The sequence below is a fragment of the Lodderomyces elongisporus genome, chromosome 5 (genome assembly GCF_030384665.1).
Source record: "Lodderomyces elongisporus chromosome 5, complete sequence".
Taxonomy (NCBI): Eukaryota; Fungi; Ascomycota; class Pichiomycetes; order Serinales; family Debaryomycetaceae; genus Lodderomyces; species Lodderomyces elongisporus.
This window is the reverse complement of record NC_083677.1, coordinates 1,002,614-1,030,314: the sequence shown is the minus strand read 5'-3', so window position 1 is coordinate 1,030,314 and position 27,701 is coordinate 1,002,614. Positions and strand designations below refer to the sequence as shown.

Here is a 27,701-nt window from a genome sequence, read left to right as displayed (position 1 = left end):
TACTTATAACATATCTGGAGGTGCTCCTGATACTGTTACTTGAATATTGCCAAACTGAGGGCTAACATGCAAAGTTGCTCCTTTTGTATCTCCTTTAAACATTGTGTTCGATCTGATCTCAATTTCCTCAAGTTGTAACTTGCACATTTCATGCGGATCTTTTGGTAACCAAACAATGGGTTTATGGTACTTGAAAGCTGGATGAAGGTACAAAGTATTATAGCCAGTAAGACTAACACCACTGTCAATGGGAGTAGCCTCTTCTGATGACTCATGTTTAGTCTCTTTTTCCTTCATACAAACTCTATCTGATAAGATGGGGAGATTGGCAAAGTAAGGCGAGTATATGTTATAAATTATCGCGTTGATGAAGATGGTGACAAACAAAACACCGGTCATGATCCATCCTTGCGTTTGCATAACACATTTACCAGAAGAATCTTTTGAAAGGAAAAGTATGCCTATTAAGCAACATTCAGAACAATAAATTCCTGTGTACATGTGCAATAATGCATTTGGATATAATCTGCCCATTGTTTCCGAAATATTGATGTGGCTATAGACATAATTTAAAGCATACTTATAGTATAAGATGGATAAGCTGAGGAAAAATATGATAAATAATGATATCAAGGGGGAAATTATGGAAAATGCAATACCGATACATGCATAAATGGAGTATACGGCAAAAGTTGTACCCCACTTTATCAGTGACAATTTCGTTAGCCTATGGAATTTTTGCCTTGGTGTTATATCAATGATTTTGTAGTATGTGTTTCGCAAGACTAATTGCGTGAAACGGAGGAAATTATTTCCACAAAGAGCAAATGCTCTAAGACATATGTATCGAAAAAAAAAAGTTGCCGACTTGGGCAAATTTGTTGCGAGCAATACTGGTATGGAAGTAGGTTGATCAATGATCTGACGGAGAACCACCGTGATGCTTGATGATATGGTAACAACAAGGAACTGTTGAACAAAAAGGAAAACAAAGAACCATTTTTGCAAACCAACCTCTACTTCAGCTCCGGTGACTTTTCCCTTAAAGCATATAAGAAACCTAAACATTTTTAGTACGATTTCGGTCAAAACAGTCAAGAAAATAGAAGGAAGAAAACCAGAAATGGTTTGTTTTGCTTCTTCTGGGAATTGATAGATCCAGTCGAGAAAAGGTATCATGTGTGTGATGACTGCTAATTCAGAGATTGAATGGACCAACGACACAGGTACCACATAGAGTATAGTAATAATGATGAACAAGATGGTGACTAGGTAATTTTCAAACTTGCACATGATACCATCAGTTCTTGACACATTTCTCCAGATAATATCTTGTGGATGAACTTCCATAAAAGTTTTATCAAAACATCCTTGGCTTTGAGAAAGGAGACACTGGTTAGCCATACATGCACCTTTGTAATCTTGGAACTCAATAAACACATTGTTGTGCTTGCCAAGTTGGTCATTTGTCATCTTTTGTATTTCTCCATCAATAAACAGCTGACTTTCCTGTAACACCGACAATGCCCATTCTATTAGAGAAACACGTCTTTGTAATGCAAAGATTCTTAACCAACCAGGCAATTTTATATGGCAACTGCAATTGATTTTGGGGATTTTGGTAAATCTGTATTCTATTGGAGGGTAGAACTTTACCTCTAAATTTTTTTTCTCGGGATATTTCTTAAAGCTAAATTTGCTCCAAGAAATTTTACAGAGATTTTCCCAAGGCAAAGTCCAGGTTAATCTCCAAGACATCCATCTAGACATCATTGTTCTTCTCGTAGTCAGGGAGTAATATTTTTTCATTTGCAAGATTTGAGACTCTTCCAACAATTGCAATGCATTCTTGGCCCTTTGAACATGGAAATCTATCTCTTCAAATTCGTATACAAACCATAATTTTTTAACACCGCCAGGTATTGTTTGAAAAATGTCTTTTAAAACTTGTTCATACTGCAAGTGTGAGGGCACGTTGGTAATTAACAATGTTCTTGACATTGTTAGCCTCTTGTGATATTCTGAAAGAAGGTAAGATTGTTTGATGAGGACAAAACTTTGGAACTCATAAATTATTAACCAATGGAATATTACAACAATTAATAACCCCATGATGAAATGGGCATTTAGTCGTGGCACATTAGCATCTGCAATATTGGAAATACTCAATTTATCCAATCCTTGAGCAGAAAAAGTGGCCGAGTTTCCAGTGAAATTTATAGGGATCAATATGAGCATGTTGAGTGTACCAATGAGAATGAAGAACAATAATAGTACGGATAGGAACCGGATGAAGAAATATGCATCCAATCCCAATGACATATAAGTGTTGATATTGGTTCTCAATGTTGGCATGATCCACTGGAGTAGTCCACGCGGCAATCTTTCTATTCGCTCAGTAATTGGGACGCAGAAACATCGTGGTTGGTATAATTCAGTGAATATCGGTCTTAAAAGGCAGAATAATGTTATTTCGATTGTACAGAGAAAAACCGACGCAAATAAAGTTTTGAAAAAGATGCGGAATTCGATTCCATGCGATGAATGTGCATAGCCTGTCTGTGTTGTATTGAGGAGATTTGTAAACTTTGATGAACTGAATATTTCCATATACGTCTTTGTTAGCGCCTTGTAGTCATGTGGATGATCATCCAACGACAGCATAATAATGTGAGTATGATATATGATATATATATATATATATTTAGAAAGGAGCAACAACAACAATAAGAAGTTTGGTGATTTAGTTAAGAATGAGTATGTAATGGCTTTGGATAATCTTGTTGGGCGCTTTGCCCTTTTTTTATTTAACAAGCATTATGTTTTATCGCATCTCACCGTATTCATTTTACTCTTGACATTTTTGTTATATATTTGCAGCCATTTTTCCCTCTCCCTGGTATTGTGAATCCACTTTTGTGTAATATTCAAATAAACCGAGCAAAGGAATTCAATTTTTAATGATTACAGATGAGTGATTTGACGATTTTTGGAAAACGTTCTTTTCCCTTACATTCTTTTTTCCCCTTACTTTCCCTTTATTTTCCCTTTATTTTCCCTTTATTTATCTATATAAGCTACAATCGAGGAAAAGAAAAGAAGGAAAAGCAGATCAATGTAATTAAATCAGGCGTGATTGAGGCTCAGCCAGACCAAATTGGACCAATCAAGTCCAGATGGGGTGAGATCTGGTCCAGTTTAAGATAAGTGAATGTCAACATTGATGGTGAATAAAACGAATCAATCAATTAGAGCCCCCCCTCCCCTCCTTCGATGAGGCAACATCTTCGTATTGAAGCACAAATCAAGGAACAACTTATACAAGAGATAACAATCACTCATATTTTAAAAAAAACATATGTACAGATCATCTGTGCCAAGCGTATGTAGTTGTAGACCAATTTCTTTTCTTCCCCTGAACCAAAATCCAGCCTCACTGGTTCTCTTTCCCGTACCTTCCCACTCTTCTCCTCTTGACTTTACTTTATCTACCATGTGATGTCATCACGCCCAACGATATAGGCCGGCTCCAAACCTACAGCTGAAAAATTTTCCTGCATAGAAGTTGATCCTCACTACAACCGTTGTAGGTGAGTCATTTTTGTGGCCAGAAAGGACATTTGTTGTACATACATAATCAGAGAGAGAGAGAAAGAGTGAGAAAGAGTGAGAAAGAGTAATTTTGAAATAATACTCAACAACGATAAAATCTGGTAGACTGTGCTTCTTTTTCCTCTTCCTCTTCTTCTCCTTCTTTCTTCTTTCTCCTTCTCCTCCTCCTACTCCTACTCTTCATCATCATCATCTTTCTCATTATACATCGTTTATTGTTGAAAAAAAATCTTTAAACTACATTCATTTTTTTGTTTTCAATTCGACATTTTGAAATCCTGATCAACATTCTTCACAACAAACAAAAAAAACAAAAACAAAAACAAAACAAAACAAAAGAAAGATGTCTCAACATTTAAGAGAAACTTTTGCAAGGTGTAAAAAAGAAGGCCGCAATGCGCTTGTCAACTTTATCACTGTAGGATACCCCACAGTTGAAGATACAATTCCTATTTTGAAAGGGATGCAAGATGCCGGAACAGATATAATTGAGCTTGGTGTACCATTTTCAGACCCTATAGCCGATGGCCCAACCATTCAAACTGCCAACATCAAAGCCTTGGAGAATGGAATCACAGTTCCAAAAGTCTTGGAGTTGGTGACAAAGGCTAGAGAAAGCGGAGTCACTGTGCCTTTAATTTTAATGGGATACTACAATCCAATCTTGAAGTACGGAGAGAACCAATTTTTGGAAGATGCAGAAAAAGCTGGTGCCAATGGTTTTATTATTGTGGACTTGCCACCAGAGGAAGCAGTTAAATTCAGATCATCGTGTGCCAAATATGGGTTGTCATATGTCCCCTTGGTCGCACCCGCTACAACTGATGAAAGGTTGAAAGTTTTGGGACAAATTGCTGATTCATTTATCTACGTTGTGTCAAAGATGGGTACTACTGGTGCCTCAAGCAAAGTCTCATCTGGTATTGATGAGTTATGTGCACGTGTGAGAAAGTTTGCCGGCGCAGAAACACCCTTGGCAGTAGGATTCGGTGTTTCTACGCGAGAGCACTTTTTGGAAGTTGGTAAAGTTGCAGATGGTGTGGTTATTGGCTCAAAGATTGTGACTTTGATTGGTGAGTCTGCACCAGGAAAGAGAGGCGAGACTGCTTACAACTATGTCAAATCGATTTTGGGACAGGATTACAAATCTAATGCACCTTCCACTTATAGTAGGTCAGATCTCAGCAAAGAGCAACGCGAATCGAAACCTATTTTGGAAGAGGCTCACAAGTTTAACCCTAGATTTGGAGATTTTGGAGGTCAATATGTTCCTGAGGCATTACACTCTTGTTTAGCGGAATTAGAAAAAGGGTTTGAAGATGCAGTTGCAGATCCGGAATTCTGGAAAGAGTTTAGAGACTTGTACTCCTATATTGGTCGTCCATCATCATTGCACAAAGCGGAAAGATTATCTGAACATGCAGGTGGTGCAACCATTTGGTTGAAGCGCGAGGATTTGAACCATACCGGATCCCACAAGATTAATAATGCATTAGCCCAAGTATTGCTCGCTAAACGTTTAGGTAAGAAGAAGATCATTGCCGAGACCGGTGCTGGCCAACACGGTGTTGCCACAGCCACAGCCTGTGCCAAGTTTGGACTTGAATGTACGGTTTTCATGGGTGCCGAAGATACTAGACGTCAAGCATTGAATGTGTTTAGAATGAAGATCTTGGGCGCCACGGTTATCCCAGTCAAGAATGGTACTCAAACATTGAGGGATGCAACTTCAGAGGCTTTTAGATACTGGGTTTCCAATTTGGAGACTACACATTATGTTGTTGGTTCAGCAATTGGCCCACATCCATACCCTGTTTTAGTGAGAACATTCCAAAGTGTTATTGGACAAGAAACCAAAGAGCAATTCAAACAACTCAATGATGGCAAACTTCCAAATGCAGTGGTTGCATGTGTAGGTGGTGGTTCCAACTCTACTGGTATGTTCTCACCATTTGAGAAAGATGTGGAAGTCAAGATGTTGGGTGTAGAAGCTGGTGGTGATGGTATTGATACTGAGCGTCACTCAGCTACATTAACAGCAGGTATTCCTGGTGTTTTCCATGGTGTTAGAACATATGTTTTGCAAGACAGCGATGGACAAGTGCACGATACACACTCAGTCTCTGCAGGTTTGGATTACCCAGGTGTTGGTCCTGAGTTGGCATTCTGGAAGAGTACGGGACGTGCCGAATTCATTGCTGCTACGGATGCACAAGCCTTGCAAGGGTTTAGACTTTTATCGCAATTGGAAGGTATTATTCCAGCCCTCGAGTCCTCGCATGCTATCTATGGTGGTGTAGAGTTGGCCAAGAAATTACCCAAGGACCAGCATATTGTTATAAACGTTTCTGGAAGAGGTGATAAGGATGTTCAATCTGTTGCTGAGGTGTTGCCTAAATTGGGTGAACAAATCGGATGGGATTTAAGATTTGACGAAGACCCTTCAAAGAAAAATGAAGTTTGATTCCAAAGAGAAAGAATAAAGAATAATAATAAAAAAAGACAAAAGACAAAAACAAAAGCAAACAAACCATTACATAGTTAGAAATATAAACAGAAACATACGCAGTTGAATTAATGCATCACATATATCATTTAATAATGCCGCCTCTATCAATCAGTTTATTACAAAAAGAAACTGTTTTTCTAACCTTTTTCATTTCTTCCTTTATCCTTTTTCCTTTTTTCTTTTTCGTCTTTTTATTTTTTGCTTCTCCCTCATTCTATGACTCTATTATTCTAAATTTCCAGGCATTTTCATCATTAACAATACTGCTGAAGTCCAACCAAGGAAATTTTTGGCTCCCTTAGCATCACCAGTCTCGTCATTATATTGTTCCCACACAAAACCTGTCTTGACCCACTGTCTATAAACATTGTCTACTACATTAATCCTCAAGTCATGGTATGCAACTTGAAATTTTTTTTGAAGGGCCAAAGACATGAATTGGCGACTTTCGTAATAGTAGTCTTCAATACCTTTCAAAACGAGGTAGTTCATGTTGATCCACACTGGCGACCTCCAATAATCCTCTCCTGTTTTGTAATTCGAGTCTGACTTTGACAATGATCGTATACCAAATGGCGACCACAATTCTTCTGGATCGGTAATAATGTTGAGTACCTTTTCTAGCTTATCAACATCATCTTTGGGAATAAGTTTGGTGACAAAAGGAAGAAGAGAAACATATCCCTTATGACACACATGCACATTTTCGTCATCTTCATCCACAGAAACGTCACAGTATATTCCTTCATTTTTTGACCAATGCACTTTATCCAAATTCTTTGAAATTTTTTCTTCAATATCTTGAAAGTATACGACATCATCATATTTGTTCAAGATACCAGCCATGAGACGTAGTGATTTTGCCATTATTCCAATCCATGAAATCAAGTCAACATTTAACTCAGCCACATCAGCTGGAGAAGCACGTGGATAGTCGTCGATTCCACTTGCAAGACAATGCGTTTCTGTTCTACCTCTCCAGCGGAAAACTTCACTGTTGTCATAGTTTCTGTCAAACTCTTCAAAATGACCTTGTTGTGTTTTCCTAAGCATTTGAAAATGCAGTTTCAACTTGGGGTAAACTTCCTCTGCGTATTTGAACAACACGTCTGGATGCTTAAGGATATAGCTACCAAATTTAGTGGTGTTTGTAGAATCAGTTACATCACTTAATTCATTATCACGATCAATATCGATGGGTTTCATTACATCACCAAATCTCTCCTCAGACAAATGCTCAAGCAACATTGTTAGCATCAATGTCAAAGTTGGAGGATTTACAATCTGAGGACTTTGCACTTGAAACTGGGTCGGAACTCGAGATCTTGCTTCAGGGCCCAAAATTTGCTCCCTGGCAATCCAACCTTCAGAGTCAATTAAGTTAAACCACGACTTAATTATATCCAAGACCAAATCAGAGTCGTATTCTTTCAAGGGCATTAAATGGAAACCCTCGTCCCAGTAGAATCCCCTAGGGAAAAAAGGTCGCGAAGGAACTAATGTGAACAATTGATGAGGTCCCTCAGGTGATCCGTTCAATTCATATGATTCAAAAGTATCTTCATCAAATATAGTTTTTCTATCAACGAGGTGGTCACCATACATATAGGTCAACCCACCCAAAAGGCCAGACAAAATCTCCTTGGCAAAAGCTTTGTAATTTGCAGTTCCACTATCGTTTTGAGTTCCATTATATGGATATTGTAGCTCAAAATATTCTGAGAATTTTTCATCAAACAAATTATGATTAGCTTCTATCTTCTCATGGATATTTTTGGAAGTAATCTTTTCAGTATCTGGGGTCTTTTCGTTGTGGTAAATGACATCGAACTCACAGCTCCCCTGATATACTTTTTGAACCAAATGTAAATTTCCTTCAAAATCGTTCAAGTCGCGAATTATGTACAAGTTTTCAGGTGGGATGTCTTCCATAGAATCAGTAGTGCCTTTCAACGATTGCACAGATTCCTGTAACATAGTCATGAAAATGTCTCTCGCCTGCCAAACATTATCATCAGGGACTCTTAAACTATAATGATGAGCAAGAGCAGGACTGAACTCCAATGGCAAATCTGATTTACCCAGTGGATGCCGATTCGTCTTTGGACCGTCATTGATTTCAACTTGAAAAGCTCCCAACTCTTCAGAAACTCCCGATAATTTCACGGAGCCTTTGTATCCTAGAACATTTTTTTGATTTTCCAATTTCAAAATCCCAGTTCTTTCTATTTCTCCCAAATCATCAATAGATGCTTCTTTCTCTCCTTCAAGTCCACTATACCAAACAAACGAAATCTTTGATTGTTCAAATCCTTTATGTGGTTCTGATTTTATTTTGACTGCCCACGACAAACCATCCTTGCTTTTTACAAAATCAATGGTAATATTTGTGTGACAATCATTATCTTGAATCACTTGTGTACCTCCGTACCTCGGATCATACGAGACCCAATTGGCTTTGGCCATATTATCGTTTTGCTCATAAAAGTGCCTAATGGAACCAATTGACCGGTAGTCATCCATAGAGAACCACATCAAGCCAGATAAAAGAGACCTTGGTAGTCTTGGTCTAATACCGAGGTATAGTGCTGACCTGTAAGGACCCCAAAGCAAAGAATTTTCAGCCTGAACTGTATAATCATTTGCTAGTTGGTCTTGGTTTAATGGATCTTGGTCGAATAAGTCAAATTCAACATTCTGTGCAATACTAAATAGCACATAAAAAAGGACAGAAACAATTTGAAAAATGTGACATTTCATCATAACAAGCAGTAGATTGAATGAAAAAACGCAATTAGTTGTCTTGTATGAATATGGTTGTAAAAACTTGTGTAAATCGACACGGAATTTATCATTTCTCCCTAATCTCACACTCTCGTAGTCCATGTATCATTTGACCCGAGCCTCGCATAGTATTTTTTTTTTTATTAAAAAATCCTTATGTTCATTTTGTATCACCATCTCGTAGTTCTCCTCTTTTTGCAATCTCCCACATAAAACTGTGAATAGGAAACCTATAGCTAAAACCAAACATACAGACATAAACATTCATAGAATCCTATATTTACCAATTCATACATTCATTCATTCATACATTCATTCATTTATTCGTTTATTCATTCAATCCTTTATATATATATATATAAATTTGAATTACTTTTTCTAAAACTTTATGTGGCCACAGAAGGACGGTGTCGGGACTAGAATAAGCTATGGAGTTAACGGAAATGCATTGATCCAAGCGAAATCCACAAAGAACGAAGGAGATGATAGAGGAAAAAAGGAGGAAATAGACTACAGTGGTGATACAAGAAATGCTTTCTCATCACCTATATTTCCAAGACAACAATATGGTGCAAGAGCTTTTTCGATGCAGGCTGGAAGTCTCGAAACCACCATTGATACTACCAAATTGAGCACATATGATGCTTTGCCAAATAATTCCAGTCTATCCATGAAATTGCAGACGGGACTTGTACCTAGAAATATGTTGTCTTCTTTATCCGTGGAATCACGAGCGTTCGATACAAAAAAGACCTACATACCAAATACTGGGGAGACACTCAATATTTTACAATTTTATTTGAGAAACAGCAGTCAAAGTATAAAGGCTTCAGTATATGCTACTGGCGAAACATCCTCGACTATGCGAATATCAACCATCAAGGAGGACAATACTCATTCATTTTCATTAGATATGGACTTTCGAGAAAACATTGAACAGATTGAGGTATCACAATGTAAACCAAAGGGTAAGGAAAACCTCGTGCTAGTGAAGACGACCAATCGAGTTTATCTATGTTTGTGTAAAGTGAGAGAAGGGAATAGTCACCACCGTCATAAACATTTAAAATTAAAAGTCAATATTCTTCAGGACATGAAGTTGCAGTCACCACAGTCTCATTTGACTTTTTGCAAACGAAATTGCCGGAAATTTGCTTCAATTGATCACAAGGGACTTTTCACAGTCTATCAAGTTAGTGATGACCTTAGTGATTTCCAAAAGACATTTGAAGTGCTGCTAGATTTGGCAAATATTGAAACCAATGGGACTATGTCAAGCTGGATCAATCTTTGTTGGCCAAAAGATAAAAAGAGAGTTTTAATTTCAACACGTACAAATGTTTACGAATTTGATTGGAAAAGCTCACACAGTTTTAGGACCTTAATAACATCAAATACATGGTCAAGAATTCATGGTATATGCAGCACAACAAAGTTTGTCTTTATCCTTACATCAAAAGAGTTAATTTGGGTGAGTTATCGCAAACGTTTCCAAAGATTACTTTCATGGAAGCATTACTTAATGGAATCCGACCCTACAAAAAGAATGACATTGTTGGAAAATGGCGACAATTTTCATATATTTTTGACTAGTCAGATCAGTCCTATTATTATAGTGTATACATTTGGATTAATTGCTGGAAGGCCGTGTAGTCTAGTTGATCCGTATTTGATTGATATTGGGGCTCGTCTGACTAGGCAATTAAAGTGTATATGGAACAACGAGAAGAAAACGGAAATTTTGTTGTTACACACACTGGTTGACAATACGATGAGTACATGTTTGCTTACCTCGGAAGATTTTGATAATAGTACAATGCAGACAGTCCCAAACTCAACTAGCTCGCCGAACTCGCCAATGTCTTTTATTCTAAAAGATAATTCTCGAATAGACATTGGTCTTTTCAAGAAAACATTCACCAATATAAAGACACTGTCTATAAAGCAAAATTCTGCAGAGGCTTCTGCAAGTACAACTCAGTCAATTGAAACGAAAATGATATTTGAAATACAACAACTACCGTCTACCTCGTCTCATGGCACATACTCTTCCATATTTTACCAGTTGAAATCAGTTCCTTTCCACATAAACTATTTACCTTCCTTCGATAAATTAATAGAGAGTCTCAACAACGGCTCACAAGACGGACTTGTTGACGGACAACGTTCTTTTAGATTCAAGAATTTCATATACACAGCACTCGAAACACGAGGTGCAAAATCTAGAGCAGGACCACAAGAGACGAAATCGTTCCTGGACTTGTTCCATTCAATGACGAGTACTAATTCCGACACAGATCACCAAGCTCAAAAAGCAGAGACAGCCATTTGTCTAGGTACTTCTTTAATCAAATACCGCGATGCTGAGCAGCCTAAGCTTGAAATTGAGTTTCAAGAAACTAAAAACAATTCAAACCAACAAGTACAATTGATTCTCGATGCATGGGATGAACCAGTTGACCAAGTTCAAGAGAGTCCTGTTAAACGAAGAAAGATGTTATCAACAGGGGTTACAGACAGTGTGCCCGTTCTAAGGGCAAGTCAAACTGTTACCCAGCATAATCTTTATTCTTCTCAATCTTTTCAAGACACATATTTCACACAATCTCAGCCTTTATCACTGCAGGAAAAGCACGAAAATTCTCAGTCCAAATTTGGTCTATCTCAAAGGTCATCTCAGCGACCTTCACAAGCTTCTAGCCAAAGATCGATCAAGAAGAAAAAGAAAAAGAAAGGTGGGTTCTAATACTTGTTGCTTATGTTTTATTTGGTTGATAGTGTTTAATGTAGAAAAGAATGCTGGATTCGGTTATTGCACCAGGTACTTTTTTGTTCCTATTTTTTTTTATTTCAATTTTTCACAAAATGATATTTGGATCTTTCTTTACTTTAAGATTGGGTTTTCACTCTCTAAAACAGTTGAATCATCCCCATACATATATATATATTTTATATTATTAGAGTTTCGACTTTGTTTTGCTACATTATTCATTTATCATAGTGAGGAAACAAGTTAGTTTCAAGTCTAAAACCAGTAAACTTTTGTTGTGATTGATTTTGTGCGCGCAGCTCATTTATATATATATATATATGTATATATGTATATGTATATTTTATACTAGCTAAAAGTATATAGTCTAAAATTGTTCCATATTCATATTTGCCTAGGTAGGTACTTTTAATTCAGTTATAAATGAGACTAAATACCAATAGAAGATGGCTACTGCTACTAATTGTACCTCAAACGAGACGACTCCATACTCAAATCAAAGCCAATGCCAATGCCAATGCCAAAAGCAAATTCAAACTTGATCCACTTCGAATTGCATTCTTTGGCAGCGACCATTTTAGCACCGAAAGTTTGCGTCAGATAAAAAGTCTACATGATCAGGATAGCTCCTTGATTGACAACATCAAACTAATCACCAGACTGCTTAAACCAACGGGTAGGTATATGAAATCAGTTAGCGAATTGCCCGTTGGCGTATTTGCAAAAGAAAACCAAATTGATATTCTTCGAGCGGATACGCAAGAAGATATAATAAACTTTTTACAACTGAATTCGTTCAATTTAGTCATTGCCGTGTCTTATGGAAAACTTATACCAGCAGAATTTATTGCAAAGTGCAAATATGGAGGGCTCAACGTACATCCTTCCTTCTTGCCCAAGTATTCAGGCTCGTCCCCCTTACAATACGCGTTGCTCAATGATGACCAAGAGACTGGTGTCACGGTCCAAACTTTACATCCTACAAAATTCGATCATGGTAATATCGTTGCCAAATCCCATGCGGTACCGATTCTTGAAAACGATAATTATGATAGTCTAGCTAAAAAGCTTGGAAGGATTGGAGGCGAACTTTTGGTTTCAGTGATCAAAGATGCATCGTTTGTAAACCCAAAGTCAATCTTAGAATTTGGAGAGCAAAAACGAACTCTTGCACCTAAAATTTCCAAAAACGAAAGTCAAGTTCTTTGGTCCGAAAGCTCATCGCGACATATCAAAAGACAGTTTGACGCGTTGGGTCCTCTTTTCACTTTTCTAAATGTAAAGATTAAAAGGAAAAAGCAAACTATCGAGGAGAAACAGCGTGCTATATTGTACAATGTCACAGAATTGAAAATGGATCCTGCGGTTGTTGCTAAACAGCACAATTTAACCAAACCTGGCGATTTTACGCTTGTTAAAGATGGTTTGTGTATCAAAGCCAATACCGGATTTATTTTGGCCAAGGGGATCAAAATGCAAGCAAGGGCAGAAATGACCCCCGAAACATTCATAGGTTCGTATCACAAATATGCAGGAAATGTGCCTCAACAATTCATCAGCACTTTGGAAGAGAATAAATAAATGATGTGAAGAGCAACAAGAGTGGTGGATGTGTAGCTTAATGTTGATTTTCACATATTCACATAGACACATAGACACATAGATACATGGATATATGGATATATAGGTACACACATAAACAGGTATATAGGTACACACATAAACAGGTATATTGATGCATAGATACATATATATATATATATATATATATATATGCCCTTAAGAAGGCTATAGCACCACTCGACAATGCTTGTTATATTCCTTCACAGCCACTCCAATTTTTTGATACAAAAAGGAACGATTCTGACGATCGGGTATGGGGATAAATGGTCCTCTCCTATTCTTGAGGTCGATAGTGAGACCTGTTGGTTCTACTGATATCGACTTGATTTGGTCAAACTTAATGACCCATTTTGATGCGAGCGTCTTGATATCAAATAGAATAATTTTTCTGTATGATGTGATCACAGCCATATCTCCCCCAGGTAAAATAACATGTGCCAAGTACGTCTCATTGTAAAACTCTCCGCCATTTATACTGTATAACCAAAATTGACCTTGTGCTTCTTTTTCGGAATACGGTTTTATAGCTCCATTGGTATTAATGTACCTTGGAAGCCTTGCCCTATCTAAAGTTTCACCATCAAAAACAGTAGTGGTGTTTCTTATTCCTTCACTCAAATTTGAAGCAAAGTCAAATACACCGATTGCGGTCTTTGTAGGTAATCCAATGACACCTCTGCCTAATCCTTTAAAAAAACCAACTGCACCATCTTTAGCAGCTCCTTCCAATGGATCCACTGCTATACCACCAATTCCAGAAGTAATTGATTCAAAAAGCGAGTTGGCGCCACCTGCAAAATAGTTTGCTCTATTACGCTTGAGTTGTATTCTCCTACGCTCTTGGAATCTAGAGTCCATTGTGGCAACAGATAACCCTTTAGCAAGAGAGCCCGTAATCTTAGAAAATGAATCAGAAACCCCAAACACTGTTTTCTTAACAAAGCTCAATCCTCCTTTGGCAAGTCCAATACCCAATTCTTGTGGCCTATCGTTCAAAATGAAACCTTGATATGGTTCATAAAAAATATCAACTACTCCCAGCGAAAGTAAATTGAATAAACCAACAGGGTTACCCAAAAAGTCCGCTGAACCAACAACATTATGAAGTTGATAAAAGAATGCTTGTTTGTAATGAGTCTGGATGGAGTCCAACAAAATTGGAGTGGGAACTCTAATATTTTCAATAAATAAAGCATTCAATTTTATTGGGGCATCAGAAACATTGCCCATAGCCATAGTCAAGACGTTGAAACAGAACATGATTATATTCTGAGCCGAAGTCTTGTCTTCAGCTTCAACAGAATCAGTTCGTACAAAGGATATATTCGCTTGAATTGGTTGCAAATGCAAGGCCTCAAAGTAGATATCACTTGTGTTATTTAGGTTTTGTGGCTCAGGGATGTCTAGGTTATTATCGCACAATTGGTCCACTGGAAGTTTGTTCCAAGAAGCACCAGGGAATTTTGCAAAGTCGAGTAATGCATACAAAAAGTCTTCACCTAGGTCAAAGGTTAATTCTTGAAGCAAGATTGTCGCATACTTGACGTAAAAAACACCATATGAGTCATCCTTGACTCTACAAATGGATGCAGAAAATGCCGGATGCTCATTCAATTCTTTACCAGTCTTTGGCACAACAGATGGGTACAAGACTATAGGAAATATGCTGCCATAAAGTTGATTATCTATTTGAATCCATCTAAGCTTGACACTAAAATTTTGATAAATGTTGGACTCATTATAGCGGAACTCAACACCCTTGATAGTGATGTAGCTCAATTCCTTGTCGTTAGTATTGATCAAAGATATTCCAACACCATCAAATTTTGTGACAACTTGAATTCCATAATTGTCCTCAACATCCACAGCCTCAAATCCTTGGTTTTTAGCCAATGACGAAGACGACAGCAGTGAGTTATTACCAGACGCAATGCGGTATAAACTCTTTGAAGGGTCATACGGCGATATGACCAAACTCTGGGTTGGGCCATCAGCACGAACACTGAGGTCTACCACTTGTTGTTGTTGTTGTTGTTGTTGTTGTTGTTGTTGTTGTTGTTGTTGTTGTTGTTGCTCGTTAAAATCACCAGGTGGTAATCTAAATGGCCGCAAATTCCCAATCTCAGACAAATTGACTGCTCTCTCCCTTCCACGTGATCTAACAATCAATTCTTTGACTATAGCGTTTGGAAAATCGTACGCATATGGCATGACACTTTTTGGTGGGATTCGATAATAGATTGGCTTAAAAGTACGATTCTTGCGCACCACTTCACCATTGGCATTGATATTCGGATTATTCTGATAGATGTAAAATTCCTCGTTGGTATAATTTTTGATAGAATATGGCCATTGGTTATTTGCATCCTCAATTTGGATAAACATCGTGGCATTTTCTAAAAGCATCGTTACTTTCAAAAGCGATTGTCTCAGATTTTTATCTTGTATCTTAACAAATAGTTGGCCAACATCATTGATGCAAAATGGCTGAGTCCATTTGCTGCTCTCTTCAAATTTCAAAACAACATTGGTTTGGCTTGAGGAGCGGAAACCATATAAGGGCAATAGCTCGTTAGTTGTAGCTATTGATGATGTCTCTGAATCCTCTTCGGAAATGACCAAACTATTCGCAATCCGATTTATGAAAACATACCTAGGAGCAATGGTCACTGTTTTAGTCAAATTATATTTCCCTTCACCTTCCATAATCGTAACTCCCAAACTTATTTCAGTTTGCTCGCCACGCTTTTGTAACTTTAACTGATTCAGTTGGCCAATGGCATCAAAACTTATTGGAGGTGACCAAGAAGACTCGCGAGTTTTCAACATAGCTCTGTTACCTCTATCGTCACCACGATCAAAAGAAAACATCACTGGCATAAGTTCTTGGCCCTTGATATTTTTACCTGGCACTTCAAAAACATTGCCTCTGTCACTAACTGCAAGATCCAAACTTGACCTATTCAATATGACATAAGGACTGTAAATAGTGACTTTCAAACTGGTGCTATCAGCATGCTTTCTGGGATAATGGATCTTGAGTTTCAAATTGTTCTTTCCATGTATCGTCAAGCTCAGTTCACGAGAGAACTCGCTAGCTTTTGGACCATTTATGATTGCAAACTCTGACCTTCCGAATCCTGGCAGCAAATCAGGCTCAACACTAAGAAGTAAAAGATTCTTCAAACTAACAACATGGACATAACTCTTGACACCTTTTTTAACCAGACCAGTCCATTCTCTTCTTGAGTTTTTGTCGTACAATCTATATTTGAAATCATATGGTAATAAATTTTCAATTTCCAATGGTGCAGAAATGACCAAGTTTAAGTGCGGATAGACTTTAGCCAATGGCTCGTCTTTGTCGAATATGGCTTCGCCTTGGAAAAAATAATTTGTTTCATTTTGGGACACTGGAGGGCATTTCAATGGCAATTGCCGCTTCATTATATCTCTCCAATGAATGATTTCGTTAGACCAACCATATTCAGTATGCAAAACAGGTTTCACTCTGAGCTTTCCATCATACACTGAATCTATTGGCACTGATCTTGACTCCTTCGAATTAATTTGAAGAGTGGATTTATTGTCAGCAAAAATATCGATCGATATCGGTACATCAGCATCATTTTCAATCAACATCGTCGATCTTAGTGTAATGATCTTGACGTTATCATCGCGGAGTTTTATATTTACCAATAATCTACTGTGGACGTCATCAATTGGAGGATCTAAAACATAAATCTCCTCACCAACACATCCAACATGTAACGACTCAATTGGCTCAAATGCAGGGGCAGGTTCGGACGAGGACAAAGTGGCGTTGGTGGAAGTACTAGAAGCATTTGTTTTCTTTCCCAAAAATGAAATACCAAGAGCACTTGTGCTATCTGCATCCAAATTCTCACGAATGGTTCTCCAATCTTCAAAAGCCCAGGGCTTGCTTTCTCCATAGACAAGCGTAGTTTCACTATCATTCTTTTGACCACTTGTCCAAATTTTTAAATCATATCCAGTATCGTTAAATATCACAAATGGATAATCTTGTCCGCGCGGTTTCAACTCTTCATCAGTGCTTAAAAGAGACTGGATTTGAGAAAGCAAAGCAACAGTTCGAGAAGTTACGGTAATTTCAGCAAGTTTTCTCGATACAACTTCAACTAATAGTTTTGGATTTGATCCATTTTGTGCTCTGGATGCTAAAATAGCTACCGGCCACGGCTCTAAAAGAGGCTGCCAGCATGAATTAGCGTAATTGAAAATATTGATATGCGTCTCCAAGTGAACCTCGGCATTCAAATCCGTGGACCAGTTAAGAGCTCTCAAATCAAACGCTTTCAAGCTAACATCAACAACCGGCAACTCAGAAACATCACCAATGAGCACAAACCGCAATCCACCAAAACTTACATACATTGTTTCACTTAGATCTGATGATGAACCGGTTTGTACAAAAGCATTGGTAATGCTTTTGTTGTCTTCGTCATCTCCATTATTATTTGCATCCTCAGAAAATGTAGAGCTTATGCTTGAAAGTCTTCGTTTCAACGTGTCCTGTGCAGATTCTACGCCATCTCGAGCAGGTGACTGGTACTTGGCAAACATATCATTTGCTCTTTGTACAATTGCAAGCCCCAAACGTATGTCTCGCAAAGACACCCTCACAACAATCGGTTCGATTGAGGCTTGAATATTATTGGAGACAACTGTGTCTGTAGAATCCTTGTCATCAGCAGCAAATGAAACTGAAAAGTCATCAATAAGTCTATAACGAGAGTTTTTCGGATCATCCATACGGGTGAGATATAAACCAATATTGCTTGAAGCAACGGATATAACGTTTTGCTTAGAAACCAGAAGTTGTTCAATTTTAAACACTAGGGCTTCTGTTGTACTTCTTGTATCATCAGCAAGAAGATAAATCGATGGTCGGTTGACATTCACAGAGAACCAAATATTAGTAGTGGCGGATGCAGCAGCAGCAGCAGCAGCAGCACCTTTTTGTTTATTCTCATCATCTAGTGTTTCTTGCAGTTTCAGTTCCAGTTTCAGTATCAGTTGCATTTTGGTTGTTGATTGTTGAGAAAGCAGGACAATAGATCGTCTTGGCTTATTTGGCAATTTTTTGGGAGCTTCTAAATGTGTTGAGCTCTCAATAAAAGATTGGAGATCAAATATGTAATCTAGTGCCAAGATCACCTTTGGATTTTCAACATTCAAAATCACGGTAATATTCTTCAGTTCTGAAAGTCCAGTAGAATTTGCCGTCAAAACAAACTGATCTTTTACTCCGTCAGCAGCCGGGATTATTGTATCAAACTTGCTGTCTGTGAATTTTCGCACATCTTGCACCACAAATGATCCAACCTTTAGGTTAGCATCAAACTGTGAGTTCTGGTTTTGCTGGAAAACAACGGCTATTCTGTTTAAAGAAAATTGCGACAACTTTAAATCCTCAACACTTGTTTTGTCCTCGGTTTTTTGATACAAAGTAAGAGCAACAAGAGGAACCTCGAATCTTAGATCCACCATTTTGTGATCGGGCGGTGGAGTTTCATTGTCAACCAGTAGACTTGAAGCAACAGCTGGGTTTTTTTGAGCACTTTGCTGAGTGACTAAATCTTGCACATCTTTTTGAGTAGTTAGTTTACCTCCTGACCTTGCACTCGACTTTTGTGTATTCTCCTCCAAAGCTCTGTTTGCATACTTTGCGCTTTCCTTCACCTCTTCTAAGCTCTCTTCTTGTGTTTCCACCGAGAAAGCATAGGTTATTGAATTTGACAATTCATTCAAAAGTCTAATTTGCATATCTGTCAAATCAACTTTCAACTCTGGCACCTTACCCTGCACCACAAATGTCGGAACATCTTTGATGTAATTCTCAGTCCATTCGACGTCAAATGTCAAATCCAAATTATCGACAATATTCAAGTTTTGCACCACATTGGAAAATTTAATGTAGGACGCAAAGCTCACATTGCGAATACCCGCGGTGATGCAATTTTTCATATTCGCGCCTTTGTAATCGTTCTTTGCATACAACTCTCCAAAATTTGCAACAAATCTGTTATCTTGTTGCACAGGGAAATACACTGTTGGTGCCTTTATCAAAATATCAAACTTTAATTTCACCGGTAATTGAGTATCTTCATTCAACGCTGCCATACGTGCGCCATCGTAGATGGCCTTCATTTTCAAAAATTGGTCAAAATATTCGACAAGTCTATTGAATGAGCTTTCCACAAAGTTTATTGTTAATGCACCGGTTTTGAATACCAATTCCGAAGGTCGGTCTTCGACATGTACATCATACGTTTTATATGAAAGTTCAGCTAAATTATCACCGTTCATATGAATCAATTTTTGTTCTTGCAAATCATTAGCCTGCAAACTAGACATGTTATCAAGCACCGTTATGGAGCCCAAGCGTCCTTCGATATCCATTGACTCCGGTAAAATGTTCATATTAATCTGTGCGGTCTCTAAAGTTGCTGTTGCCAATTTGAAGCCATCGTCATTGAAAATTACAACAATACTCTCCAACTTGATGCTCAAGTTTAATTTTTGAGGTGCTGCTGCGTCGTCCTCTTCACTATTGTGAATCAATTCATCTGCAGGAACAGGAGGTGCATTAGGATCAGCAAAAGTGTTCATCGAGAATGTCAACACGTCCAAAAGTGTCATTCGTGTAACAACAACCTTCACAGTAGCTATTTGCATGTCAATATCTTGATCAAAAACGTCAACATTCTCACCTTTTAAAAGCACAGTTCGACGTTTACGTGCCAATTTCATTGAAAGCAATTTTTGTCCTTTTTCTTTTTCAATACTGGAGGACATCATTTTTTCAAATTCTGCAATTTTAGATTTTTGAACTTTGTCAAAAACAGTAAAGTCCAAAAGACTTAAATTAATGAGCATTTCCAGATCAGTTTGAGAAAGAGAAATTTCCAATGAATCACCCAATATCTCAATAAGTGGCTCGTCATTCATGCCTTTCCCGCTGATGCATCTCCTAAGCGATAGTACAATTGTGTCTATGGAAAGATTTGACTCAAATACTTTTTGATCTGCATTTGTGGTGACATCTTTTCGATTGTTACCGTTGTGAATTTTCTCAAATTCAAATTCTTTTTCATCCTGCTCGCCACCATAGGCTTTGAAAACACTTTCTTTATCAGCATCACTTGCAACACTTTGAGGTATTGCTTTATCGACAATTTGCATCAAAGTTTTGTATTGGAAGTCATTCAAGTTGACTGCTAATTTGGGGATATTACCCTCAAGTTTAAACTTTGCAAGGTTTAATGCATCTGGCAAGATAGAAACACCTAGACCCAAATTCAAATTCAAATTAGTTAAAACTCTTGCTGGGCGTGCGTCCTCTGTCGCATACAATTGCTCCATTGTGGATTTTATTGTGTGTCCCACATAAAATTCAATGTCACTAAGATGAAGATCAAACCTATCATAAAGTAGATTGCCAACTTCCTTCCAGTCCGCCGCAGTATAAGACAGTTTATCTTTATATTCCTGAATCTTTGATCTTTCTGCAAAATTGCTCACAATGCTAACGTGACCGGCATCCAAAATCGCAACAGGTGACTTGAAACTTGCGGGATCTAAGGGCATTATTAGAAGTGGTGCCTGAAGATCCATCATCAAATTAATTGTCTTGTGCTCGTCAATCGCATATTCCAATCCCATTCTCGTGTTTGCTGTAATACTTTCAATGGACTCTTCTGCTGCATTCATGATGGCACCCACAGTATCAAAATGTGTGGTTGGTGGAGAAAAGAAACTGATTACTTTCTCGACAAATTTGGGACTGTAGAAAATGGTCATTGATTTTAACTGCGCTGAAAGACTCGAGTCTGCTTTGTGGTCAAGTGGATTTTGCTCAAACATTACTTGAAAAAATGGAGTTTTGGTTGCATTAGTGTCATCTCCAGTAGCTTCTTTCACACTCACTACATGCTTATAAATGCTCATGTTCGTTCCATCCTCGATTCTAAACTCTTGCATTTGGAAACCGGCTACAAATGAATTTGGTCTTTGAAGATATTGTGTGCTACAACCTTCGAAAATCACTTCCGCCAAATTTGCGCCATTGCTTTCTTTTAAAACGAACCCACCTTTCTTAAGCGAAGCGTTTACTTTCATTGTGACATAATTGTCTGGCAATTCAATTGTTGCGGTCGTCGCATTCTCGTCGTAATCAATGGTGTCATAGAGTGCCTTCTTTTGATCTTCGGTGAGCAGCAAATCTGTATGCTCTCCATCGGCATTATATGTTTGTTCTTTTTCCTTCTCTGTCTCCTGATTTCCCCTGTAACTGCTATTGTTGTTGTTATTATTATTATTATTTCTGTTCGCACCTCCTCCCCACCATCCTCCAAACCACCCTTTACTTTGCTCTTCTTTCTTTGAAGTTTCAGTATCATATAATCTAGCAGTCTTGTTTTCTTTTCGAAGCTCTGTTCTTGCCAATGCACGGTATAATTTGATATCTGCCAAGGGTAAATCCCACTCAAGTTGCTTCAATTCTTTGAGATCCAGCTCTGATATAGTTCTTAGTAATTTGAGTTTCCAAAGTTTAATATATGAAATTCTCTGATCGCGACGTTTCTTGATGTAATCCCAACTCCATTTGTAATTTTTTTCGTGTATTTCATTAAGCACGCATTTTGCTGCATATCTGAACCATTCTTTGGGATCTTCGCTCGGTGAAGTTTTTGGTCTGAATTTCCTAAATTTTGCAGTCTTTGTAATCCACTGGAACTGGGATGCCGTGGACAAAATGTCATTGTACTGTTTGGAATTTAGTTCAACTCCAAATTCCTCAAAAGCCAAGTGTGATTCTATATGAGGAACTGTGTTGGTTGTTCCAGACTTGTGAATGGTGACTTTACCAGAACCGGTAACTGGTTTTAAAAGATATTCTTCACTTGGCTCAAGCAGCTTGAAATCATTCAATATTTGTTCTCTGCTCGAATGTGAAAAAAGCTCTGGGGTTTGTGTATCCATGTAAAGAGAGAGACTATTCAACTTTAAAAGCTTTCTCGTAAATGCTTGCGTGATTGAAATGAATGAAGGTTCCCAATCCTCATTCGTAGATACGGCCGATAACTCTTTCAAAGAGGCTCCAAATGTGTATGGCTGTTCAGTTAAGACCGATTCATCTTCATATCTAATATGAATATTCTTTATGGTAACTTGTAAGTTATCGATAATCTTTGTTACTAAAGACTCTGCAAATGTTTCATTTGCCAAGTCCTTTCCAAGATCTTCTGATTTAGCTTCCAAAATTTCCTCTACTTCTTTCAATTTGCTCTCTTTAACTGCTTGCTGCCTTTTCTGCTCTTCCTCTTCGTTGTAGTCACTAAGAACAATTGGGGAGGCAAGCAAATACAAATCTTCAATAACAATTTGCACTGGTTTTCCCTTCAAGTTCGACCATGGAATTTGCAAAGTCAATACTCCGAGGTGACCAAATTTAACATCAATTGGCAATTTAAACTTATCGAGACTCTCCTTCTTCAAGCGAAGATCAGTCAATTTGACATCACCACCCCATATTCCAATATTTAGTTGTTTTGGATCAAAATTCTCGAGGTATGAGCCCAAAAACCTATTCAATAGGTTGGCAACCAAGGATTCAAACATTGTAATGTATGTGTTTATGTGTTTATGTGTTTATGTGTCTAGGTATGTGTCTAGGTATGTGTCAGTGTGGCTTCCTATGCTAGCAAATGCTACCTAGTCCTTCAAATCAATTATATCAATTGAGAGGGGGTCCAATACTAAAATATTTCAGAGGTAATTGTGCTATGTAAATTATCAGTTCGTATCTATAGTTTAACACGACATAAATAAGTAAAAAGAAGGAAGCTGGATTGGATTGATATAAAGAATTGTCAATAAAGAACCTTTTATTAAGAAGGAAAAAAAAGTATTCGCCGTTTGATTTGTAGCAACCTAAAGCAAAATATGAAACTTTAGCCTTGTTTACATAGTGATTAATATCGGCCTCTCGACTTTGTGTGATAATATAGTATTAGCATCCGCCATAACCCACTACCACAACAACACCAACAACACCAACAACACCAACAACACCAACAACACCAACAACACCAACAACACCAACAACACCAACAACACCAACAACATCAAAGGCACAAATAGCGTCAAAACCTACTCAAACAACACAAGGAAGAACACCTACAATAGCAGTGAGATCGGCAGTGACAAAAAAATCAGTTTCCAGATAAATATGGATTCTTTAGAGTATTCAATTTAGGATTTCTACAAATTTACTCGCGACATTGGGTGTCTACATTATCCACAATGTTTAAAACAAAATAAAGCAAAATTAAAATGTACCGTTAATAATGGATATAAAAACAAAAAAAAAAATTACAAATACAAATAAAGAATATTTATAGAACAATTGGCAGGTTTGAGCCTCCAGTTCCTGCTTTAGTAACCAGAGTAGCTGGGGTATTATTGTTATTGTTATTGTTGTTGTTGTTTTTCTTGGTAGGCTTTTTCGTGTTTTTCGTTGCCGTTGATGTATTGTTGTTATTAGCTCCGGATCCAGTACCTGTACCAATACCAACACCAACACCACTGGTTCCTACTCCCGAGCCTGCGGGTGTAGCAGTAGTTGCATCACTAGCGGGTGAGCCTGTAATTATATTGGGAGTACCCTTGTTCCCCAATAGAGGTGTATTGTTCGAAGTAGATGGTATCAGTTTCTTGGCTGAAGATGGCGGCGCTTCTACTTCGTGACCAAGTTTAATTTGGGCTAGATTTATGATTGGCAAGAGCTTGTTATATCGTTCGCAATACTCCGCAATATCGTTTTGAACTGTCTGTAGTCGCTGAATCACATTTTGATAATATTCATTCCTTGACCCATCTTCAGGAATTGTAGCAAGAGCCTTGAGAAAAGAAGACATGTCATTTCTGAGGACATTGATCTCTGCCTTGAGCATTTCTATCTCTTCATAAATCAAGTTTGGATCAATTCTTCCCGAAGTTATATCATCAATCTTGATCAAATCTGGAAGCTTGGGTCGCAGTGCATCACCATTTTTATTGAATTTGAACATTGCAAATCGACTTTGCCTCTAATGGAGTTTGATTTGCGGTGTGCTTCCTATCCTTTCAACGTCACTTTCTGAAGCAAGTGAGAGTGAACTATTTTTTGTATAAATTATGTAGTTTTAAATTTTGGTCTCTAAATTTTTCTTTTTCTTTTTCTTTTTCTTTTTCTTTCTTTATAATTTTTTTTTTTAATTTTTTGTCTTTCTTTCTCAGTTTTATGTTTACGTTTCTAGTTTTGGCTTTAGCTTTAGTTTGGTTCGGATTATTCTAATGAGCTACCTACCTTCCCAACACTTACGTTTATCAACTTGCAATAACAAGTTGTGGAAAGAACCAAAGAAAAAGGGGAAGAAAAAAAAAATTCAAAGAGAAATAATGGAACAAAACACAAGGAGAATCTACATGAATCAATTGCATATAGCCAGCATATTGTCAATTTACCAATCTCAGTCACTTTAGTCATTTTAATCAATCATTATTTCATTACATTAAGTAAATATAATTAAAAATAAAAATAGAAAAGAATCAAATTCTTTAAATTTGCTATTGCTATTGTTATTGTTATTGTTATTGCTACCTGCGTGCTCGTTGTCTAACCGTTATCATACCATCGTTCTTTTCATCCTGCCAGTTGGGACTATATTGCCTATGAAACTCTTCATAACTGAGTTCATGCGGAAGAAAACACTCTTGTATCACTTTCTTGCTTAGAGTAAAATAACTCTGACTCACGGTTTTCACCATGAGATTTAGCATCCGGCCTAAGCCAATTCTCATCATGGATTTGATTGCAATGCATTCAACTTCGTAATTGTAAATATGCATCCAGGTATAAAAGTCATTAAGAATCCAGCATCGAAGAATCCTCAATACATCTTTCCTTTTTGGAATATACTTAAAATACAAGGAGGTAGCTGATGCTGGGTCATTGTTGGCATGGCACATGTGCAATACTAAAATCACTGCCGCCTCCATAACTTCCGATTCATCCAATTTGAGATGTGCGCGATATTGTAGCAAGTAGTTGACACTTGGAATATATGTTTGGTGGTGGTTAAAGTATTGCGAAAATCTAACTGAAAATAAAAATACTCGTTTATGAAACGGACTAGGTGGGATCGAAATCAAACTCTCTCGAAGCTTACGTATTGACATTGTGATTGAGTCCAATGTCACTTCATTGTTTTCGCCATTTTCACTTATGTTGGTCTCGTTATTTCTCTCTTTCTTGTTTTTTGTAAGAACCTCGGAATTGGTGGTACACTCAAGATCATCGCTCTTTAACTTTTGAAAAAACTCACGAAGCTCAAGTGTCGAGTTAGCTAAAGTGTATTGCGTAAATTGTTGCAAAATATATTGAAAAAACTCCTCCCTTGCCTGTGCTGAGTCCTTTAATCGAGTGTCCTCGCCTCTACTTATAAAACCATAGTTATACTTGTTTGTATTAACTTGCTGTTTTGACTCTTTGGCGAACCTAGCGCGTCTTTGAGCCAACTTTTCCTCGTCAATTGTATCAAAACCATGAGAATTTGAATGTATATTTATATCCGAGTTCCGCGAGTCACCATTGTCCTTCTTTGTAAAATGTCTACCCATTCTAGCCTGTTTCCTATGTGGTGGTTTATAGATATCTTTAGAACTATGTAGTGAATCGCCACCATTGCGAATTTCGTCTTTCTTCCCCAGCACACCTACGGCGAATGAAGCTTCAGTATCATTAGAATCACCACGACTCACTTTGTTTCTGTAGTTTTGAGAGTTGTCAAAATCTGTATTATCCAAATTGTACAGCTTAATTAAGGATTGAAGACAATCGTCCATTTGTATTGTCGTGTTATTGATGTGCAATTATTATTTTTGCAATACTTTGTGCAATTCTCAGATCAATGTAAGGGGAAAGAGCGAGCTTCTCTTTTGTATCATGAGCAAAGTAACTTCACCTTTCCCTTTTACTTTCCCTTTCCCTCTTTTTGTCACAATCTCTTCTTCAAAAAGAAAAAATATTTAAAAGGAAGCAGAGATATAGGAAATGACTACATTTTACTAGATAGACTTGATACAGTACAATGTTCAAGATTGGTAGTATTTAAAAGAATTTGGGAATAATAATCAAAACAACTTCAGCTATACAATAAACTAAATAACATATACACTCTTCTCGAAAATAAGCACACTCACTAATCAACTCTCATTTGAGCTCCATCCTTATTTCTCACGCTTTCTCATGCTTTCTTTCTCTTTCTCTTTCTTTCTCTCTTTACTTTGCAGCTAATAATTGAGTAAATTCTTGGATGTCAATTTCGCCATCATTGTTAGTGTCAGCTTCCTTGATCATTTGATCAACATCCGCATCTGACAATTTCTCTCCAATAGATGTCAACACGTGTCTCAATTCAGCTGCGCTGATCTTACCGTCTCCGTTTCTGTCAAACACCTTGAATGCTTCGGCAATTTCTGCTTCTGAGTCGGTGTCTTTCATTTTCCTTGCCATCATAGTTAAAAACTCTGGGAAATCAATTGAACCATCTGAATTAATATCAACTTCATTAATCATATCCGTCAATTCACTCTCTGATGGATTTTGACCCAATGACCTCATAACAGTACCTAACTCCTTTGTGGTGATTTTTCCATCACTATCCTTGTCAAATAATGAGAAAGCCTCTTTGAACTCGGCAATTTGTTGCTCTGATAATCTCTCAGCCTAGTAAAAGCAAATAGTTAGTAAGTCATCCACTTCAAATATTGATTGTGTTTGTTTTTAGTTTATTTCTTTTTAAAAGAAAAAAAACACGAACATCATATTATGAATGATGTGTGTTTGATTGCTAGGCACAATTCCCAATTAAAAAAAAAAAAGATATAAAAAACATGGGATCTCGTAAGGTACATACCATTATGCTTTACTTTTGGTGCTTGTAAAATAAGTTTTTCTTGAAAATTAGAAACAAGAAAAGAAAAGAAAGGAATAACTTGGAAAAAGTGGTGGGGGTTAGCAAATGTAAACAGCGTGGTATTGCTTCTGGTGTAAGTAAATTGATGTAGATATCTAGCAGGAAAAAAAAAAAAAGAGAGAGTCAGTGGGTGAGTGAGTGAGAGAAACAAGAGAAAGTAAGACACATTTCGCTGTTGTGTTTCATATTTATCGTGATCTTCGCAAATTTCATTCTCACCTTTTCTAAAAATAAATCAAACACGTCCTAAACCTTCCCTTTCGCCACCTTTAACTATCACTCAAAGCCAATACTTAGCAAAGCCGTGGGACATTTGTTAAGAAAAAAATTTGTTGAA

The 27,701-nt window shown here is 37.4% G+C and overlaps 9 protein-coding genes across 9 annotated transcripts; 3 read left to right on the top strand and 6 right to left on the bottom strand. All coding sequences in view use genetic code 12, as the record gives it.

Moving 5' to 3' along the window:
- Nucleotides 1–3: 3 nt before the first annotated feature.
- On the bottom strand, nucleotides 4–2,664 carry SPO75 (sporulation-specific protein 75; the record flags this gene model as incomplete). The annotated part of the gene is made up of 1 exon (XM_001524500.2): nucleotides 4–2,664. The coding sequence occupies one exon, from the start codon at nucleotides 2,662–2,664 to the stop codon at nucleotides 4–6; it is 2,661 nt and encodes an 886-aa protein (XP_001524550.2).
- Nucleotides 2,665–3,955: 1,291 nt separating this feature from the next.
- On the top strand, nucleotides 3,956–6,076 carry TRP5 (tryptophan synthetase; the record flags this gene model as incomplete). Its single annotated transcript, XM_001524499.2, has 1 exon — nucleotides 3,956–6,076. The coding sequence occupies one exon, from the start codon at nucleotides 3,956–3,958 to the stop codon at nucleotides 6,074–6,076; it is 2,121 nt and encodes a 706-aa protein (XP_001524549.1).
- Nucleotides 6,077–6,346: 270 nt separating this feature from the next.
- On the bottom strand, nucleotides 6,347–9,007 carry CWH41 (Processing alpha glucosidase I; the record flags this gene model as incomplete). Its single annotated transcript, XM_001524498.2, has 1 exon — nucleotides 6,347–9,007. The coding sequence occupies one exon, from the start codon at nucleotides 9,005–9,007 to the stop codon at nucleotides 6,347–6,349; it is 2,661 nt and encodes an 886-aa protein (XP_001524548.2).
- A 286-nt stretch (nucleotides 9,008–9,293) lies between these two features.
- On the top strand, nucleotides 9,294–11,651 carry PVL30_004238 (uncharacterized protein; the record flags this gene model as incomplete). Its single annotated transcript, XM_001524497.1, has 1 exon — nucleotides 9,294–11,651. The coding sequence occupies one exon, from the start codon at nucleotides 9,294–9,296 to the stop codon at nucleotides 11,649–11,651; it is 2,358 nt and encodes a 785-aa protein (XP_001524547.2).
- Nucleotides 11,652–12,098: 447 nt separating this feature from the next.
- Nucleotides 12,099–13,256, top strand: FMT1 (Methionyl-tRNA formyltransferase; the record flags this gene model as incomplete). The annotated part of the gene is made up of 1 exon (XM_001524496.1): nucleotides 12,099–13,256. One exon carries the CDS (start codon nucleotides 12,099–12,101, stop codon nucleotides 13,254–13,256), a length of 1,158 nt encoding a protein of 385 aa, XP_001524546.2.
- Nucleotides 13,257–13,463: 207 nt separating this feature from the next.
- Nucleotides 13,464–22,964, bottom strand: VPS13 (Vacuolar protein sorting-associated protein 13; the record flags this gene model as incomplete). Its single annotated transcript, XM_001524494.2, has 1 exon — nucleotides 13,464–22,964. One exon carries the CDS (start codon nucleotides 22,962–22,964, stop codon nucleotides 13,464–13,466), a length of 9,501 nt encoding a protein of 3,166 aa, XP_001524544.2.
- Nucleotides 22,965–23,740: 776 nt separating this feature from the next.
- On the bottom strand, nucleotides 23,741–24,873 carry PVL30_004235 (uncharacterized protein; the record flags this gene model as incomplete). Its single annotated transcript, XM_001524493.2, has 2 exons — nucleotides 23,741–24,433; nucleotides 24,865–24,873. 2 exons carry the CDS (start codon nucleotides 24,871–24,873, stop codon nucleotides 23,741–23,743), a joined length of 702 nt encoding a protein of 233 aa, XP_001524543.2.
- Nucleotides 24,874–24,983: 110 nt separating this feature from the next.
- On the bottom strand, nucleotides 24,984–26,231 carry PVL30_004234 (uncharacterized protein; the record flags this gene model as incomplete). Its single annotated transcript, XM_001524492.2, has 1 exon — nucleotides 24,984–26,231. One exon carries the CDS (start codon nucleotides 26,229–26,231, stop codon nucleotides 24,984–24,986), a length of 1,248 nt encoding a protein of 415 aa, XP_001524542.2.
- Nucleotides 26,232–26,667: 436 nt separating this feature from the next.
- On the bottom strand, nucleotides 26,668–27,307 carry CMD1 (calmodulin; the record flags this gene model as incomplete). The annotated part of the gene is made up of 2 exons (XM_001524491.2): nucleotides 26,668–27,114; nucleotides 27,305–27,307. The coding sequence occupies 2 exons, from the start codon at nucleotides 27,305–27,307 to the stop codon at nucleotides 26,668–26,670; spliced, it is 450 nt and encodes a 149-aa protein (XP_001524541.2).
- Nucleotides 27,308–27,701: the final 394 nt, after the last annotated feature.